At 42.4% G+C, this 21,375-nt stretch overlaps 1 protein-coding gene across 1 annotated transcript in view; it reads right to left on the reverse strand.

The window, feature by feature from the left end:
* The window catches only part of LOC107556777 (thyrotropin-releasing hormone-degrading ectoenzyme-like), a 154,744-nt gene that overhangs the window by 128,175 nt on the left and 5,194 nt on the right, over positions 1 to 21,375 (reverse strand). Inside the window, exon 3 of the mRNA XM_016239983.1 lies at positions 13,152 to 13,278. Within this exon, the coding sequence (XP_016095469.1) occupies positions 13,152 to 13,278 (127 nt within the window). The remainder of the gene's footprint in view (positions 1 to 13,151; positions 13,279 to 21,375) is intronic.

Raw genomic sequence — 21,375 nt, forward strand, 5'->3', positions numbered from 1 at the left:
GCACATACATATATTTATATATACATATATTTAGACATGGATCGTGCTCACCCACCATGGCTCCCACGTCGGAGCTCCGTCCGGAGAAGCCTCTAGACCGGACCATCAGTAAGGTGGTTACTATGATTTAACCATAGAACCAACCAAAAACATCATAGGTCCAGAAGGAGAATGTTATGCAGGAAGCTTCCACCTAACCTCGGTCAGGTGGAGATATGGTGGTTACAGGGGAATTAGGAAGGGGAAGAAAAGGGTAGATGTTACACCCCCTGAGGGAAAGAGTGGATACCTAAGTATTACTCTGATCTGGACGAAAGCGCTGACGCCTTGTCTGGATCACATCCCTCAGGTCTTGCCTACCTCCCTTTGACCCACGATACTTCCTACCCCTACCCGCAGGCGGAGGAGGAGCACGAGTCACGACACTAGCCTTCTGTGCTCATCTCTGATCCTCAAATCGAGACGGGCCAGGACCCCTGGGTTGTTCGGGCTCAGACCTGGACCTTCGTGGAATGAAGGTTTTGAAGGCCGCTGAGCGCGCCTTCGCCTCCCTGAACTTTTCGACGACCGTCTCAATGGATGTACCAAAAAGTTCAGAGGGCGAAACCGGGGCATCGAGAAGAAAACCCCTTTCTTTCTTCCCGATGTCTGCCAGGTTTACCCACAGCTGCCTCTCCGTTACTACCATCGCCGCCATAGATCTGCCCATGGCAGAGGCAGCCTGCTTAGTAGCACAGAGAGCAAGATCTTGCCCTCTAAGAGGTGTCTGGCTGTTGTCCTAGCATCTTCATCTGATGGCATTGGACAGTTTGCTTATGTTAGTCCACCAAAATCCAATCAAAATGTAGCAAACCTATGTCCACTATTGTGGTCAGAGAGGGGCCCCACCATAAACTGGGCCCTGGAATGTGCTGTCCACTACAAATTAGACATGAATTCCCCTTCAAATCTTTCTCTCGTGTGTCTCATTAGCATTTCAAACATTTCATTCAAATCAAACCTTAATTTTAGCAGACCACAGTTTCATACAGTTTGCTGAACCTGAGGTTTGTCTTATCAGTCTTTGTCTCTTTTCAGGAAGAAATGGGAGGATGATGGTGCGGTCAGCAGGAGGAGTGACCATGTGCTCTCTCATTGTTTTGTCAGGGCTTAGTGTATGTGATGTGCTTTTTATAGCAGTGTGTTATAGATTTAGCTGCTGTAGCCTCAGGCCGCAGCCACTGGCTGACAGAGCGCTGTGATTGGTCAAGGCCTTTCAGCCCAGCCGGCCGCTTGCCCTCTCGCAGTCGAGACAATTAAAACATAAAGACAGTTTTCCTCGCTCACCGGACTTGAGCTCTTTCACCTCATCCACCCATCCATTCCTGATTCAGCTCCAAACATTCCCGCTCTTTACCCCTTCATCATTCATCATTCTGCACTATTGTCTCTCTCTTTCTCCCGATGGCGGTCCTCAGCTCCCTAAACGCTGTTACATCACCACACAGCAACAGATGAGGCCGGACTGACTGACGCTGCTGTGGGATTTACCACATTGATTCTGCTCATATGCACACACACACACACACACACACATGCACGCACTGCTCAAACACACACATACACATGTACACATACGAGATAAACACTCTTAATTACACATGCATGCAGCACTTTGTGTCCAAGCAAATGTTCCCGTAAAACACACACACATGCACAGGGGTGATGGCAAGGACACAACTTCAGGCCACATCTATTTTTGTTTATGTTCATATTTCTGTGTCTTTCAGTAAATGTAGCCTCATATTTGACAGTGAGTTGTAGCAGCAGCTCTGTGAATGAATTTGTTTGATATTTAAGGGTCATAATGTTAATTTCTGTGACTTTTATTTTTGTGCTGAACTCCACTTGTTGTGGCAATGAAGATAAAAATCTATAAAAAAGAATAGTGTGTGTGTGTGTGTGTGTGTGTGTAATAGATTTGAAATATTATGACCCAATTGACCTTACTCTTTTCAATACATCTCTACTTGTGCGTCCCAGATCTAAACAAGAACAAAAGCATCAATCATGAAGCCCTTTACAGCCTGAATAAAACAAAATGTTCAGCATAAACCAACATCTAATCAAGCGATCTGTCACACTAAACCAGATTCAAAGTTCAGCTGGGAGTTCAGTCTAAAAATATAGGATATTTGAGTAAGGCTGATGAAAACACTCATAAACCCTACTAAAGCAGAAAATGTAAGATCAATACTACTGGAGGTGACTTACACATACTGTTCAGAGAGAGACTGTAGTAAGAACCCTGTAATGCTAAACTGCTATTTTTTAATCATTTTATAAAATAATCGACCCAGCACACCCTGAGGAACAAAGCCAGAGGAACAAACTCTGCAGGAGAAACCTTGTTTAAACAGAAAAAGTGCTTTGCACAGAAAAACCCTCACTAAACACTCTCTCAATTGAAATGTCCACCTAAATACTGCTTGTTTGAAGAATCTGAGCTTTTGTGAAGTTTTAATCAGTGGGCAAATAAACCAGGCCAGACGAGACAAAAGAGCTGATTATGTTATTGCTCAAACTCTCATTTCATGGCATATTTGCAGTAAATCAGATGTGATTGAAATTAGTAACTTCACTCCAGACTCCAACCCACCTCAGATATCAAGGAAAAACTTCAGACAATGAACAGAGATTGAGAAGAGAGTGATAATCACCCTCAAACCCAGACTAATTAAAAGCTTCTGATGATCTGGTTCATCTCTAAAGCACCACACATTACAGCCGCATCAAACTCACATCAACACGTCTGAAACTCTAGAGCTCACGAGCAGAGCTTGTATCCCTCAGCACATATTCACTCTGTCAATCAGTTTCACCTGATACCAGTGAAAGATGTCACCCCGATGAGTTTTAAACTAGATTTTTGAAAGATTTACAGTATATTTTTTATTATTGTTTGTCATTGTCTCATCAACTTAGCATTTCTTTTATTTCATTAGTGTAAAGAAGTATGCAGGTCAAATTCAACAGATTGAAGTATTAGATTCATCTACATTTAGTTCGGTGCCATTGTGAGCGCAGCAGCATTTATGTGTGTGTGTTTTGTGCTTGCGTGCTCCTACAGTGTGACGGCCGGCCTGACATTTCGCCTGGCGGCCTGACGGCCCGTCTCCGCTCTGTCATAATCAATCCAATTATAGGATTACATCACATTTTATTGAACAGTCCTCTGGGAGCCAGTTTGTCCAGATCTAATCTGCATTATAAAATCAGACGCTTCTGCTATTTGTGAGCTGAGGGATTCTTGAGTTTTTCACTTTGCTCTTTTCACTGAGCCCCTCAAATCCCTCTTCAGCAGCACCACCGTCCGTCTCAGGGGCTTTAATCTTTAAAACCATTTTAAAGAGGCCATAAATACTTAAATACCATCATCTTCCATCATTTCCATAGAGCTTCATAAATCAGCATAAACAGACAGATGGCCATTAAACTACAGCTTCCCCTTATGATGGGTAGATGTGAATCTGATGGAGAAATGAAGGATTTATAAAGGGCATAGCTCTTTGTATTTTATATATTTCCTTTTCTCTCTTTCTCTTCACAGTTGATCCTAAACGTCCAATCAGCGCGAGCCGCCAGCCGTCTCACAGCAGGTGATGAATGAGGCTCCAGTGCAGCTCTGACTAAACCAGTGACAGCGTTACTTTCTCAGACAAATGACTCTGATCTACGGCACAAACTGAGGCTGAATCGAAGCTTGTAATAGGACTGAAGTCGGGATCCTGCAATCAAACACAAAAGTGAGTGAAACTAAACTTCAAACACTTTGAGCACCACACACACACACACAAAGTAAAACTGCTTACAACAGCAGAAGTCTGGAGTAACGGCAGAACCACAAGCCCTGACAGCGTGAGACTCATTGTGTTTAGCGGTGAGGTCAATATCATTAACACACACTCAGCAGGGTGTTTGCTCTTTAGTGTGCAGTCAATGTATCTGTTTTTTCACTCCTTCTTTCCTTAAAAATGTTCTGTAGTCATACCATCTACAGTGATTCGATAAATAGTATGGTACCATAGTATTTATATGCCTCATATATATCATGGCACTATAAATCATGGTGCTGAAATATATTGTACCAGGGGTTTCTAAATAGCCAGTAAGCCACTTGCGGAAGATTGGTTTAATCAATCAATCAAATTGTCTAAGTGAGATGGAAATGGCATTAATTTATTAATTATTTTATTCTATTAACTGTCAGTTTTAGAAAACAAAATAACTGCATATAGTTTTGTGTAAAAATCTAATGTGCCAACAAATCGTACACATGTTTGTACATTAATTTCTAAATGTTCATTTCTCCTTGCTTGCAAAAAGAACTCTTTGTATTTTACAGACATCATACATATTGTTGAATCTTTACATTTTAAAAAATCAATTTAAATTTAAAGGCAATCACAATCACAATTTAAAATATCACAATTTAATTTAAATGAATATTTAATTTAATGTAATTTATTACATTTGTAATGTATTACCGTTAATTTGGCAAAAAAAAAACATGTTTTATTATAATATTATGCATACAAAATATAAATAGATCTTTGCAAATAAATGAAAACAGGTGCTTTTATATTCTAGGAAGATGGTCCTTCACAAAGGGAAAATCATATTTGAGCCATCAAAAAGATAAAAAATACCATCATATTTAGATGGCACAGCAAAGAATACCAAATGTACATTATAAATGTGTTTTTTTATCATTGTAAACAATATAATACCACAGTAAAGACCAGCAATAGGTCACCAGTAAATGTTAGACATGTTAACTTGTTTACCCAGCAAAAATGTATCAGCTTTGCCAGTTTTGCTGGTGAACACTAACCAGAATAAACTCATGCTGGTCTATGTTCTGTTCAGGAGGGGAAGAACGTGATCTTGATCTCACCTTGAAGGTGATACAGATATAGATGAGTCAGACAGCAACTGATTAGCAGCTTCAGCACACCTGCAGTACGGCCAGAATACATCAGCCCTAGCTGTAGCTGAGGATTATGGGAAAAACGACACTCACACTGGCAAACTCAACTGACATCACAAGCTGCCAGAAACATCACAGCCGTGTTCCCCTGCTGTATTTTTCAGTATAATCTGATGTCTAGATCCCTCAACCATCAGATAACTTCCCTTTTAATCTTTTTAAAGGAAACAGCAGAGTTCCTCCTCGCTGTTCTGAATCTCCATCTCTGCTTCAGCTTCAGGTTTGAGTCTCAACAGGAGGCGAACAGAAATGATTGGCAGAATCGATAGAGACCAGAGGGCTGTAGATTTCAGAAAGAGGCTGATAGATGAAGAGACACGAGGTCTGTGACATCGCCTTCGGCCTCCAAACAAAGCAAGACCTCGAGAGTGAAACACGGCTCCAGCTTTCATCATTTCTCAAGCGGGCCGAAAACACACACAGCTGTGATTAAACACACTAAAGGTCATTGTGTTTGCTTGAATACAGCCGAACTGCTGGTGCCAGAGCTCTGAATGCAGGAAATCAAGACCGAAGAACTCAACGCAAGAAATGACAAGTGTGAAAAATGAAAACATATTGCAACATTGTGGAAATGTTGGATCGCTCTTCATACTGTACTGTACTCATGAGAATCACACCAGAGACATGAGAGTCCATTCATTCCAGCAGAGTTTGTCATTAGCATGCGCTGCTGAAGACATGATGCACTAACAAGCATTAAAAATACACAAGTATTGACAAAAAAATACTTTATCTTGCACAAAAATAGCTAAAATTAAAACAGAACATCTATATACATATATATCTGGACACTGACACAAGTCCCCCCATTTTCCGGGGCTCAGATGTAATTGGACAAATAAATATAATCATTAATAAAATGTTTTTTTTTTTACCTTTGCAGGCAATGACTGCCTTAAGTCTGGAACTCATGGGCATTACCAAAGACTGGGTTTCCTCCTTTCTGATGATTTGCCAGGTCTTTACTGTAGATGACTTCAGTTGTTGTCTGTTTGTGGATCTTTCTGCCTTTAGTTTTGTCTTCAGCCGGTGAAATGCATGCTCAATCAGGTTGAGATCAGGAGGTTGACTTGGCCATTGCATTGCAGAAAATTCCACATATTACCATCAAAAACTCCTGGGTTGCTTTTGCTGTATGTTTTGGGTCATTGTCTATTTGTACGATGAAGCGTCGCCCAATCAACTTTGCTCCATTTGGCTGAATCTGGGCAGAGAGTATATCCCTATACACTTCAGAATTCATCCGGCTGCTTCTGTCCTCTGTCACGTCATCACTGAACACCAGTAACCCAGTGCCACTGGAAGCCATGCATGCTCATGCCATCACACTACTCCACCATGTTTCACAGATGATGTTGTATGCTTTGGATCATGAGCTGTTCCAAGCCCTCTCCATACTTTTTTCTTCCCATCATTCCGGTAAAGGTTGATCTTAATTTCAGCCGTCCAAAGAATGCTTTTCCAGAAGTGGTCTGGCTTTTTTAGAGGTTTTTTGGCAAAGTCTAATCTGGCCTTGTTTGCAGCTTGTAGTGAACCCTCTGTATTTGCTCTGGTGAAGTCTTCTCTTGGTTGTAGACTTTGCCAGTGACACGTTTACTTCCTGAAGAGTGTTCATCTCTTGGCTGGATGTTGTGAAAGAGTTTCCTTTACCATGGAGAGGATTTTCCAATCCTCCACCCCTGTTGTCCTCCATGGACGTCCAGGCCTTTTTATGTTTTTGAGCTCACTAGTGCATTCTTTTTTTCACAGAATGTACCAAGCTGTTGATTTGGCCCCTCCTAATGCTCCTCCTATCTCTCTGATGTATTTGTTTTGTTTTGAAGCCTAACAAGTGTCTGTTTCACTTGTATGGAGAGATCCTTTGACCGCATGATATGGGTTCACAGCAACAGCTTCCAAATGCAAATGGTACACATAGAATCAACTCCAGAACTTTTACCTGCTTAATTGATGTAAAAATAATGAAGGAATAGCCCACATCCGTCCATGAAACAGCTTTTAAGTCAACTGTCTAATTACTTATGGTCTCTTGAAATAGGGGGGAGTTACATATTAAAGAGCTGTAATTCCTGAACCTGAGAATACCCTCAAATTAAAGATCAGAGTGTGCACTTTAAGCCCTTATTCCTTATATAACTGAACTTGAAAAAAAATGGCAAAAACACATAAAAATGACTAAACCTAAAATAATGGAGAATATAAAAAATAAAAAGCAATTCAAAATAAGAATTAAAACTATAATAGCATCTCAACGATAGTAAAATAACACTAACCGAGCTTCTAAATGGATTCTAGAATTATGTTTTTGTTTAACATACAATTCTGAAAAAAAGCAAAATTATGTCGATAAAATATAAAAACAAAAGAACACAAATATCCTTCTATAAATCATAAAATAAATAATTTATAGTCAACATTCCTCAGGCTTCAGGAACAGGTCTATAATGTCTTAAAATGTAAGCAGGTTTCTCACCAGACCTAGGAACAGATTTAATGACACACTGTCACACTTGTGTTTCTCAATAACAACTGCTCTCACTTTTCTAGATGATGAAGGCTTCTAACTCTAATTCGTGTTTAAATGCAAAGTAAAGCTCATGTAATATTAATAGAGAAGCTGCAGACACCTGTTTATTAGCATCTTCCAAAAATGAATGTGACAGCTCATATGATTCATGACACCTGAGAAGCAGCAGTGTCAAGCGTCTGCTTTGATCATGTATCTAATAGCTTACACACACACACACACACACACACATTCATATTAATTCATTGTGAATGAGCTCTCTGGTAATGGAAAGCAATATAAAGGTCTCAGTCAGCACTGGGAAGTTATTCATTAAAATGTGAGGAAAAGGAAGGTAATAATGGTTGGATTTCTCCTTTTATACCATACGAATTGAGAAACTGAGATTCCTGATGCTCGTGATGAGGATTTTGGTTTTGTGCTCCAATAAGGAGTGATCTATAACCAAAATGAACTCATCAATCATACTGGCACATTTTACAATAACTGATGCTGCTGGAATTAATGAATCTGAACCTCCTGCTTTTGAAAAGTAAATTCAGATTAGCACACTACCATACTACTCACACTACTGTTGTCTGCAGTACATATATTGTACACAGATTTGTCATAGATTTTCTATATCTGTGGGCTATTTGGGTGACCAAATGTATATTGTTGCATATGCATTTACTGCTTCACATGCAATCAGTTTTAAATAATAGGTAGTATTCAGTCTGTACTGCACAGTATGTAGTAAGCAGTATGCTATTATTCATTTTTGAACATAGACAAGAACTTTAAAGGCCAAAGGTCAGGTTTGAGAAGCACTTGGCAAACACTCTGTAACTCATTCCTCAGTAAAAGGAGACGGATGGAGAGCATCAGTTAACATTCAGCAGACATACAGCAGCTTTGTGATTCTTTTATAATGTGCCTCATTTTTCATCTCTAGTGAAATACCCTTCAGTTTTATGGCCGTCAATTTCACACCGATGGTGAGTCGCTTTCAAAACGTCCCTCGTCCGACCTTGATGATTAGCTTTAATGAATTCTAGAAGAGATTACCATTATCCTTGGGATTTTTTTGTATTAAGGGCCCGACCCAGAACATTCACAGAGAGAGACGGGCAGAGATAGTGATCGAGATTCAAAAAAGAGGTATTTTAAAAGTGCAGCTTATGCTTCAGTTTTTGAAAAAGTAGTGAGGGATGATGGGTAGATTTTGTGAGTCAGGTTTGGGGAAGTAAGGACACTGAAAGCGCGAGTAAGAAAGAAAGAAAAAAGCGAGACAAAGGAAACTATAGAGAAATGACAGTGTCACAGTTGCATTGATAATAAATAATAATAACAATGACGTGTAGAATAGAGTCGGAACGGCGCAGTGAAAGGTGACCTTGCAAAGGACAGAAGAAAAAAACAGTCCCATCCACCTCAAAATCAATCACTCACCTCAGAAAATATTGTATATGCGGCATCTAAAAGTGTTTCTGCTGTACGTGAGCATCAGATGTCCTCAGACATCCTGCTGTCAGTCTTTAATATCTCAATCTCTCAGATTAATACTCATAGTTTGATCTCCAGCTCTGGCGCTGTGTCACTGATCTCCCAAGACTGAGGAAATTACCCAGAATGCTCTGTTCTCACTGTAATCTCATAAAGTAGGGGTGCTCCAAAGGTGACTGTGATAAATGTCATAAGTGTGTGATCTGATCTCTAGGTACATGAGCTTTACATGATTCAGCCAGAGGAACTTGTTCCTGGATCAACATGCAGGAAGTTCAAAAGGAAAAACAGTCAGAGCAATGAATGGCACTGGGATTTGATTGGACTGGATCTCTTCCCAGTGTCTGGCTCATCACACACACACACACACACGCGCTGCTGATCCTTTCAGCACTTTTAACAGCAAAGGCAGATTAACCCGTCCATATTTGTCAGGCATTCGATTTCCATTTGCTTTTGTCCGTATCTGTCACTCATATGCTGCTGTCAAGACTTAGAAGAGTCTGGAGTGACCTGGCCTCATTTTGATAGATCATTGATCTCTCTCTGAGAAGCACTTACTGTATGTAGATCAATATCTAAGAAAGATCACCTCTCTCAAAGGATGTGCTAAATGCTACTTCAAACGCTCACAGTCTCTTTCTGTTGATGAACAGATGATGTGCTCCATTACAGTCATCATAGAAGCAGATTATATTGACAGCAGACACAAAACAACCAGCTGGCAAGTCAAAATTTGAATAAGAATAAATTAATTTGGCAGTTTGTTTTTACTTTAAGATGCTATCATTTAAAAGCATAATTGCATATACAGGTGCATCTCAATAAATTAGAATGTCATGGAAAAGTTCATTTATTTCAGTAATTCAACTCAAATTGTGAAACTCGTGTATTAAATAAATTCAATGCACACAGACTGAAGTAGTTTAAGTCTTTGGTTCTTTTAATTGTGATGATTTTGGCTCAGTTTAGTATATATACTGTGCACTATCCAATAATCAATATAGCCTATAGGCTAGTGTTTTCAATTAATTTCTTCAGTTGCCTACAGCTGATTGCTCACTCAAACTACCGTCTGAAGAGTCCATTTGATCATCCTGCTCTGAGCAGCATCTCATTTGATATACAAATTGACTCAGTGTTTGAGCACTAGACGGTGAAAAAGGCTCTTGTTTTCTGTAGAATTCAACTTAGTCTGAGAATTAGCCATCAAGTGTTTTTGCAGCACACAGATTTGTGGGGGTGAAATGTCTAAAAGAAAGCGGCTGCAAACACTCACTGATAACTGATGCATTTATTTATCCATTCAGTGGGAGCTAAAGAGCGTCCCCACAACAACTCCCAAAAGCATCAGACAGTTTCGTTCTTGCAGCTGAAGACACTTGTTGATGTAATGAAAACTAAATGGATGAAGGGTGTTGTGGATGCAAACACACTCCACTCTGATTCTTCATGGACTTTGATTCAACTTATTATCATTCAGCATGTGACTCTTCTAGAAGCTTTCGCGTCAAAGGCATGAAACCGATTACTGATCTTCATACGATGGTATTAACTGCTTCCCGACAACAAAGTCAATTTTCTCCTCTGGTTTACATCATTCCTTGAATCTCTTTCCTGTCATTCCATTTTTCACCCTCTTTGAGAGAGAGAGAGAGAGTGAATGAAAGAGAGGAACAGAGAAAGACAGAAAGTGTTAGGTGGCTCTTTGTCTCTCATTTGCCAGTCACCGTAGATTACTTCTCTGATTAAGTTGCTCTAATTGGACTCTGCTTCAGATTTGGCAGGTGAACAATGGCTCGCTTTGATGAATAAGTCGTGTTGCGCTTTGGGCCGTTGCTTCTCAATCTGAGAGAAATCGTTATGCCATTAGCGACGGATCACATGCCAAGAGCCACAGACACAAAGAACTGAGTCTTAAAGTCAAAGAAGCAACAAAGAAAATTACTTAAAATCTCCCAGGTCGAATAAACATTAAGAACCATAGTGTGAGGAAATGCTTTCAGCTGCTGTAACAAGCTTGTAAGACATGTCTGAGACGTGATCTGTCCTTAACCCGTACGTTGACAGAATGTCCCTGTTTTGAGACCAGAGGGGCTGCAACTGCTCCAACACTCAACATACAGATGGTGCCTTTATGTAACGGACGCGTTCATTACATCCACATCATTTCTCATATGAAGCTGCACTTCACGCTGAAATCAATTCACCCTTAAGTTTAGCAGTTGACGACGTACGTGTCAAAAGTATCTTAAGGTCACAAACAGTTGAAAACAAACAGTTTCCTTGCACAAGCAGCATCCTTGACGTGACATTTGAACAACCAGACATGAGCATCTTTTTTAACAGGTGACAAAATGAAGGTCATGAACATCTCCAGCCTCATTAAAGAGTTCAGCGTGTTTGTGAAGATTCAGTGAAACGATCCTATTGGACGTCAATCAATAGAGCAGCAGTAATGAAAAAGAATCATTAGCGGCATGAGGGCATGTTAAAAGGTTTTAAAAGATGTTGTTCCTGTTCTGATACAGTAGGTCACATGATATAAAACAGTCAAGTTATCATATTATCATATATAGATTATTACATATCCTAAACAGAATTTCCATCTGTATGAAGCATAAGGCCAGAGACTTTTGAGCCAATATGTCTAACACAATCTCATGACAATTCGTAACTATTTTACATTTTGGCAAATTGGACAAAAATTGCACGAAATTCCCTATTGCAATTAGCTAATCATAAAATTGTTACTTTCTCCTGTGGGATCAACTTGGTATGCTTTTACCCTTGTAAAAAAGACTACTTTTAAATAATATACTTTAAAAGAAAATAGTTATGTGCAAACTCAATGTAATGTTTTCGGACACTTAATTGCATGTTACTTACAATTTAGCGAAAATATAGTTTAAATTTATATTAAATGCAAATTAACTTTTTTTTTTACCCATATATATATATATATATAGATATATAGATAGATAGATAGATAGATAGATAGATAGATAGAGATTTATCTCAGATATATATATATAGTTATGTGCAAACTCAATGTAATGTTTTCGGACACTTAATTGCATGTTACTTACAATTTATAATTTAAATATGAAATTTCATAATGACTTTACTGTCTTTAAAATATCGATAAAGTGCACTTCTAAATCTACTGACAAGCATTTATGATAAACGAAATTAGCAAAACTGCTACATTTCCTACATTATCATTGGAATTTAATTATAGATTTATATTTATAGGTGTATAGATTTAAAGTCCTAGAAAAAACATGCTGGCTTAAGCTGGTTGCTGTGTTTTGGAAGATGTTAGCTGGTCATTAGCTGCTGCAAACTAGCAGAGTGACTGGCAATTCCAAATCACAGTTAACCGCTTAAACTAGATTTACCAGGAGGTGAAAATGAGAATGAAAGAAATTCAGAGAGAAAATCGCTGAAATTTTTTTTGAATATTGAGAGGATCTTAACCCGATTAGCAAACAGGGCAAATGCTTCCCAGAGAGCATTTAAGAGTGTAAGCAAACATGATTAATATTACATGCACACTCAAATACACACTTACATACAAACGCACAAACACACACACTTACAGAGGAAGTGAGCAGGCGGGGGAGGAGAGTGAAAGACAGACAGACAGAAGCCCAGAGAGATTGATGACTGTATTCAAATGAATACAGAGAACTGACAGGAACCCAATGGAGCGAAACACTGGCACAGAGAGATTCTGATGTGAGGCAGTCCAGCACAAGCACACGCACACTTACAACAACATACAGTAGCACACACATCAATACAGTGACAAACGCACACTTTAACACCACACGTGTGCTGTGTGCTCCAATTCCCAAGACCAAACACAACCACAAATGGCCTAAAATGCTTTTAGGATCAATAAACGCAAGAACTGAGTTGCCACTGACACTCCTTCACCTCTTTAAACGAGCACAAAACAAAGCACAAGTCACAAAGAACTGTTTGGGAGTACAAATGGAACAATGAAAAATCACCCGGTTTCCCATGAGAAGAACATTTATTGCCATTTCAAAAGCATCACTGAAGCCAGACAAAGCCAAAGACATTTCACCGCCGTCTTACCTAATTTAGGGAGGGAATATTTCACTTTGAAGTAATCCTGGTAAAAGTGCAGGAGTCTCTTGGTGATGTGCAGAGCATAGTCCCCCGATCCGCTCTGGATGGCGTCAGGTCTGGCGTACAGCCGAATCTACAACAACGCAACATAAGAGGAGAGAGAACAGAAGTCAAAGTGTGTCAGGTGCTGAATGAATGACTCTTATACGGCTCTGTGTTTATTCCTAACCTGAATTCCCTCAAGGATAACAGTTATGGACTTGAAAGATTAAGTTCCAAGGGTAATCCATTGTGAACATAATCTGCCAAATGCCTTCATCTGTCTTGTGAATTTTGAATTTGTCTCTCAAGTGTACTTTTCTTCACCCCCATGCATACAGTCTTGTTCCTTCCAGTTTTGTATACTTGTCTTGTTCAAATCAAAGTTTGTAATTTTTACTTTTTTTTGATTCACCTCAGAGTTGGTTGGTTTAATGCATGGCTTAATGTTTTATTAAACAACTCATTTAAAATCCTTATCGACTGGGAAAGAAATATACTTCAGAACCAAGGCCATTGAAAAGTAAGCAGCCCGTTCAGCAGGAGTTATGGCACCTTTAAATGAACTGCCTGCACTTTCATAAACCATGATGCTATTGGTCTATAGCTGCTGAAAACTCCTCCATTTGTTTAAAATGTGATTATTCCCATCAATTGTAAGCAAGCGCTTTGATAAAATAGCATTTTACACATTTGTCTCAGGAAACAAATTAGATTTCCATGAAAAACCAAAAAGACAAAGCATTTGCATTATTCTGAACTATTATATGCATGTGAGAGAGAAAGTGTGAGAGGGAAAGTGTGTGAGGTGTGGCTCTGTGGGAAATATATTCCCACAGTAAAAATGATCTTGGACTCTTTTAGCCGAAGGCTAATGCACGGCACGGCTTTCTGAACGGGCATCCATCTAGTCAGAATGAATGTCCTCCTACACTAACAGAGTTACAGTGCAAAACAAGCAGCAGGAAAGGCTTTGTTTCAGAGCCTGGCAGCAATGCACATTGAATTATGTGTTGTTTACCTCACATGTTGCTGGTGTATCGATCAGCTCTGTGTCTGATATAAAGATGAATGGGCGGCACTTAGGGCTGTGGAAATGATTCAAACTTCAATCAAATCAATGTGATTTTAAAACAACCTGTAATTAGACAAAGCGCTCAAGTTGACAATCAAGAGACGCTTCTTTAATCAGCCGGTGTGGAGATTGTTCAATCTGACTCCAGTGCTGGCTCCTTCATTTGTTTGTTTGGTTTTGTTGAAGGCAGCTTGACAGAGACGTAAAGTGATAGTTAACCCAAAAATTATCCCATGATTTACTCACCCTCAAGGCATCCTAGGTGTATATGACTTTCTTCCAAGGCTGGGCCGTGGAATAGGCAAATGCTAGGGGCACCGCCGATCCCTAGAGGTGCCAAAATTATTTTATTTTATTAATTTTTTATTAACAATACTACTTCAATAATATGAATTTAAAATATTACAAAAAAGCGATTGTCCCACAAAAACATAACTATTTTATTGCTCTCCCGACTCGTCCCATTTCGACGCATGATCAATCTTCCCCCACGCAGCCGCACTTCTACATACATCAGCTACCTGATTGTGATAGATGTTCACTAATAAAATATCACTATGTCAAAAATACCAAAGCCCTCTGGTGCCCAGGGAAGAAAAAAAATTAGAGAAGAAGAAGAAAAACTGGGGAAAAGACAGAGGTAATGTGATGTAATGAATGATGATGATCATATAAATAAACTAACGTTAGCCCTTAAATGCATGAATGTTTCGCCAGTCATAATTAGCTACATATTCAGGTCTTTAGCGACCTGGACCTATATATCCAGCATGGATGGATCTCTAACTGCTGCAATAGCAAAAAACTCTCTTGATATTTTAAGAACAATTACAGAAGAATAAAATAAAGCATATTTCGTTACCTTTTGAAACTTAGAAGGGTTCAATTTGAGCAGATGATTTTAACATCGCTGTCATCGTCAGAGCACACTTCCACAGTACATTCAGCTTCTGGCTCATATTCGCGATCTCAACCATATTCTCAAAACTATCGTTCCCTTTCGTGGAACTTCGAACTGCGTCCTCTAGGGGTCGCTATGGGGAACGCCTCGTCGTGACCCGTGTCTGAAGCCTACATTGAAAAAACCCCAACTTGTTTGGCCGGCGACAGCCATGACGTCACTACCGTCGCGACTAGTACAAAATAGGCGCCGGTAGCGCACATCATCACTTCTTCGTCTGAAGCTTGTGTCCGCAGCATGGCACAAAAAGCTAGAGGACGCAGTGTCTCGTTCCCCTCAGGGAACCATGGTTACATAAGTAACCCGAGACGTTCCCTTTCGTGGAACTTCGAACTGCGTCCTCTAGGGGTCGCTATGGGGAACGCCTCGTCGTGACCCGTGTCTGAAGCCTACATTGAAAAAACCCCAACTTGTTTGGCCGGCGACAGCCATGACGTCACTACCGTCGCGACTAGTACAAAATAGGCGCCGGTAGCGCACATCATCACTTCTTCGTCTGAAGCTTGTGTCCGCAGCATGGCACAAAAAGCTAGAGGACGCAGTGTCTCGTTCCCCTCAGGGAACCATGGTTACATAAGTAACCCGAGACGTTCCCTTTCGTGGAACTTCGAACTGCGTCCTCTAGGGGTCGCTATGGGGAACGCCTCGTCGTGACCCGTGTCTGAAGCCTACATTGAAAAAACCCCAACTTGTTTGGCCGGCGACAGCCATGACGTCACTACCGTCGCGACTAGTACAAAATAGGCGCCGGTAGCGCACATCATCACTTCTTCGTCTGAAGCTTGTGTCCGCAGCATGGCACAAAAAGCTAGAGGACGCAGTGTCTCGTTCCCCTCAGGGAACCATGGTTACATAAGTAACCCGAGACGTTCCCTTTCGTGGAACTTCGAACTGCGTCCTCTAGGGGTCGCTATGGGGAACGCCTCGTCGTGACCCGTGTCTGAAGCCTACATTGAAAAAACCCCAACTTGTTTGGCCGGCGACAGCCATGACGTCACTACCGTCGCGACTAGTACAAAATAGGCGCCGGTAGCGCACATCATCACTTCTTCGTCTGAAGCTTGTGTCCGCAGCATGGCACAAAAAGCTAGAGGACGCAGTGTCTCGTTCCCCTCAGGGAACCATGGTTACATAAGTAACCCGAGACGTTCCCTTTCGTGGAACTTCGAACTGCGTCCTCTAGGGGTCGCTATGGGGAACGCCTCGTCGTGACCCGTGTCTGAAGCCTACATTGAAAAAACCCCAACTTGTTTGGCCGGCGACAGCCATGACGTCACTACCGTCGCGACTAGTACAAAATAGGCGCCGGTAGCGCACATCATCACTTCTTCGTCTGAAGCTTGTGTCCGCAGCATGGCACAAAAAGCTAGAGGACGCAGTGTCTCGTTCCCCTCAGGGAACCATGGTTACATAAGTAACCCGAGACGTTCCCTTTCGTGGAACTTCGAACTGCGTCCTCTAGGGGTCGCTATGGGGAACGCCTCGTCGTGACCCGTGTCTGAAGCCTACATTGAAAAAACCCCAACTTGTTTGGCCGGCGACAGCCATGACGTCACTACCGTCGCGACTAGTACAAAATAGGCGCCGGTAGCGCACATCATCACTTCTTCGTCTGAAGCTTGTGTCCGCAGCATGGCACAAAAAGCTAGAGGACGCAGTGTCTCGTTCCCCTCAGGGAACCATGGTTACATAAGTAACCCGAGACGTTCCCTTTCGTGGAACTTCGAACTGCGTCCTCTAGGGGTCGCTATGGGGAACGCCTCGTCGTGACCCGTGTCTGAAGCCTACATTGAAAAAACCCCAACTTGTTTGGCCGGCGACAGCCATGACGTCACTACCGTCGCGACTAGTACAAAATAGGCGCCGGTAGCGCACATCATCACTTCTTCGTCTGAAGCTTGTGTCCGCAGCATGGCACAAAAAGCTAGAGGACGCAGTGTCTCGTTCCCCTCAGGGAACCATGGTTACATAAGTAACCCGAGACGTTCCCTTTCGTGGAACTTCGAACTGCGTCCTCTAGGGGTCGCTATGGGGAACGCCTCGTCGTGACCCGTGTCTGAAGCCTACATTGAAAAAACCCCAACTTGTTTGGCCGGCGACAGCCATGACGTCACTACCGTCGCGACTAGTACAAAATAGGCGCCGGTAGCGCACATCATCACTTCTTCGTCTGAAGCTTGTGTCCGCAGCATGGCACAAAAAGCTAGAGGACGCAGTGTCTCGTTCCCCTCAGGGAACCATGGTTACATAAGTAACCCGAGACGTTCCCTTTCGTGGAACTTCGAACTGCGTCCTCTAGGGGTCGCTATGGGGAACGCCTCGTCGTGACCCGTGTCTGAAGCCTACATTGAAAAAACCCCAACTTGTTTGGCCGGCGACAGCCATGACGTCACTACCGTCGCGACTAGTACAAAATAGGCGCCGGTAGCGCACATCATCACTTCTTCGTCTGAAGCTTGTGTCCGCAGCATGGCACAAAAAGCTAGAGGACGCAGTGTCTCGTTCCCCTCAGGGAACCATGGTTACATAAGTAACCCGAGACGTTCCCTTTCGTGGAACTTCGAACTGCGTCCTCTAGGGGTCGCTATGGGGAACGCCTCGTCGTGACCCGTGTCTGAAGCCTACATTGAAAAAACCCCAACTTGTTTGGCCGGCGACAGCCATGACGTCACTACCGTCGCGACTAGTACAAAATAGGCGCCGGTAGCGCACATCATCACTTCTTCGTCTGAAGCTTGTGTCCGCAGCATGGCACAAAAAGCTAGAGGACGCAGTGTCTCGTTCCCCTCAGGGAACCATGGTTACATAAGTAACCCGAGACGTTCCCTTTCGTGGAACTTCGAACTGCGTCCTCTAGGGGTCGCTATGGGGAACGCCTCGTCGTGACCCGTGTCTGAAGCCTACATTGAAAAAACCCCAACTTGTTTGGCCGGCGACAGCCATGACGTCACTACCGTCGCGACTAGTACAAAATAGGCGCCGGTAGCGCACATCATCACTTCTTCGTCTGAAGCTTGTGTCCGCAGCATGGCACAAAAAGCTAGAGGACGCAGTGTCTCGTTCCCCTCAGGGAACCATGGTTACATAAGTAACCCGAGACGTTCCCTTTCGTGGAACTTCGAACTGCGTCCTCTAGGGGTCGCTATGGGGAACGCCTCGTCGTGACCCGTGTCTGAAGCCTACATTGAAAAAACCCCAACTTGTTTGGCCGGCGACAGCCATGACGTCACTACCGTCGCGACTAGTACAAAATAGGCGCCGGTAGCGCACATCATCACTTCTTCGTCTGAAGCTTGTGTCCGCAGCATGGCACAAAAAGCTAGAGGACGCAGTGTCTCGTTCCCCTCAGGGAACCATGGTTACATAAGTAACCCGAGACGTTCCCTTTCGTGGAACTTCGAACTGCGTCCTCTAGGGGTCGCTATGGGGAACGCCTCGTCGTGACCCGTGTCTGAAGCCTACATTGAAAAAACCCCAACTTGTTTGGCCGGCGACAGCCATGACGTCACTACCGTCGCGACTAGTACAAAATAGGCGCCGGTAGCGCACATCATCACTTCTTCGTCTGAAGCTTGTGTCCGCAGCATGGCACAAAAAGCTAGAGGACGCAGTGTCTCGTTCCCCTCAGGGAACCATGGTTACATAAGTAACCCGAGACGTTCCCTTTCGTGGAACTTCGAACTGCGTCCTCTAGGGGTCGCTATGGGGAACGCCTCGTCGTGACCCGTGTCTGAAGCCTACATTGAAAAAACCCCAACTTGTTTGGCCGGCGACAGCCATGACGTCACTACCGTCGCGACTAGTACAAAATAGGCGCCGGTAGCGCACATCATCACTTCTTCGTCTGAAGCTTGTGTCCGCAGCATGGCACAAAAAGCTAGAGGACGCAGTGTCTCGTTCCCCTCAGGGAACCATGGTTACATAAGTAACCCGAGACGTTCCCTTTCGTGGAACTTCGAACTGCGTCCTCTAGGGGTCGCTATGGGGAACGCCTCGTCGTGACCCGTGTCTGAAGCCTACATTGAAAAAACCCCAACTTGTTTGGCCGGCGACAGCCATGACGTCACTACCGTCGCGACTAGTACAAAATAGGCGCCGGTAGCGCACATCATCACTTCTTCGTCTGAAGCTTGTGTCCGCAGCATGGCACAAAAAGCTAGAGGACGCAGTGTCTCGTTCCCCTCAGGGAACCATGGTTACATAAGTAACCCGAGACGTTCCCTTTCGTGGAACTTCGAACTGCGTCCTCTAGGGGTCGCTATGGGGAACGCCTCGTCGTGACCCGTGTCTGAAGCCTACATTGAAAAAACCCCAACTTGTTTGGCCGGCGACAGCCATGACGTCACTACCGTCGCGACTAGTACAAAATAGGCGCCGGTAGCGCACATCATCACTTCTTCGTCTGAAGCTTGTGTCCGCAGCATGGCACAAAAAGCTAGAGGACGCAGTGTCTCGTTCCCCTCAGGGAACCATGGTTACATAAGTAACCCGAGACGTTCCCTTTCGTGGAACTTCGAACTGCGTCCTCTAGGGGTCGCTATGGGGAACGCCTCGTCGTGACCCGTGTCTGAAGCCTACATTGAAAAAACCCCAACTTGTTTGGCCGGCGACAGCCATGACGTCACTACCGTCGCGACTAGTACAAAATAGGCGCCGGTAGCGCACATCATCACTTCTTCGTCTGAAGCTTGTGTCCGCAGCATGGCACAAAAAGCTAGAGGACGCAGTGTCTCGTTCCCCTCAGGGAACCATGGTTACATAAGTAACCCGAGACGTTTTCAATGACTTCAAAATCAAATCACTGGGAGCTTATTCACCACATTCACCATCAAATGACAGTGAAATTTATATTTTATTGCGTACAGTGATTGCTCTGCAGTAAAGCCATTCAAACCAGTTCAATTTTTGCTGATGATATTCTTTTGTTTCATGCCTGCGGTAATTATGAGTGAAACATCACATCATCATTGTGTATCAAACAGTGCCACCTCGAGAAATAAAGATGCATTGCACTTATTGAGTCACCAGATATGTAAATATAGTTGAGCAGGAAAAATATAGGCCTACTTACACATTTACATACCTCGGGTGTCTAGCTTACCTATACACTTTTTACAAAAAAAAGTGTTCACATAGTGTTCAAATTGGGATCTGTAATATTTTCTAATGTTTTAAAAGAAGGCTCTTCTGCTCAGCAAGGCTGCTTTTATTTATATAGTAATAAATACATGCCTGATTCAAGAAGGGGGTCTGATGGCCAAAAATATATAATTTTACTAACTTATTAATTTTAAGTTAAAATTGTGCTTTGTTGGTATAATGTCTACTAGAATGTTAAAAAAATTTGTTATGTGTGTTATGTATGCAGTGGTAAAAAAAAAGCACATTTTGACTATTTAATTTGTGCAATGGTGAAAAAAAATTGGCAAAATACATGGGGGGAAAAAAACTCTAAAAACCGTGTTCGGTGTTCGGTGTTCAGTGTTCGGCCTTCAGCCCAGTGTTTCAATTTGTTTGGTTTCGGCTTCAGCCAAGAATTTTCATTTCAGTGCATCCCTATTTTAAATGTAATTTTCATTGTTAGTTCAAGTTAGTTAATATTCACTAATGTTAATGTGAGGCAAGGGGCACCAGGTAAAATCTTGCTTAGGGTAGCAAATTGGCCAGGGCCGACCCTGCTTTCTTCTTTCAGACGAATCCAATCAGAGTAATATTAAAACATGTTCTGGTTCTTCCAAGCTTTATAATGGCAGTCGGCGGGTGTTTCTCTTCAACAGTCCAAAAGAAGTCCAATAAAGCGCATCCATCCATAATAAAAAAAGTGCGTCACACAGCTCCTGGCGGTGAATAAAGGCCTCCTGTAGCGAATCGATGCGTTTTTGTCAGAAAAATATCCATACTTAAAAACATAACAAACAGTTTTGTGTAACTTCCGCTAACTGTCGTACGCAGAAAGCTCAGAGGAGAGAACAGAACAAAACACCGGTCACGAATGAAACGAAACGAACAAAATAAAAATGTCAGAGGGTTTCGATATAAGCCAAGAGGATGTCCGGAACATCCGTTACACAAAACTGTTTGTTACATTTTTAATTATGGATATTTTTCTTACAAAAGCGCATTGATTCGCTACAGGAGGCCTTTATTCACCCCCC

Source organism: Sinocyclocheilus grahami, unplaced genomic scaffold (assembly GCF_001515645.1).
Source record: "Sinocyclocheilus grahami isolate Dianchi unplaced genomic scaffold, SAMN03320097.WGS_v1.1 scaffold579.1, whole genome shotgun sequence".
Classification (NCBI taxonomy): domain Eukaryota; kingdom Metazoa; phylum Chordata; class Actinopteri; order Cypriniformes; family Cyprinidae; genus Sinocyclocheilus; species Sinocyclocheilus grahami.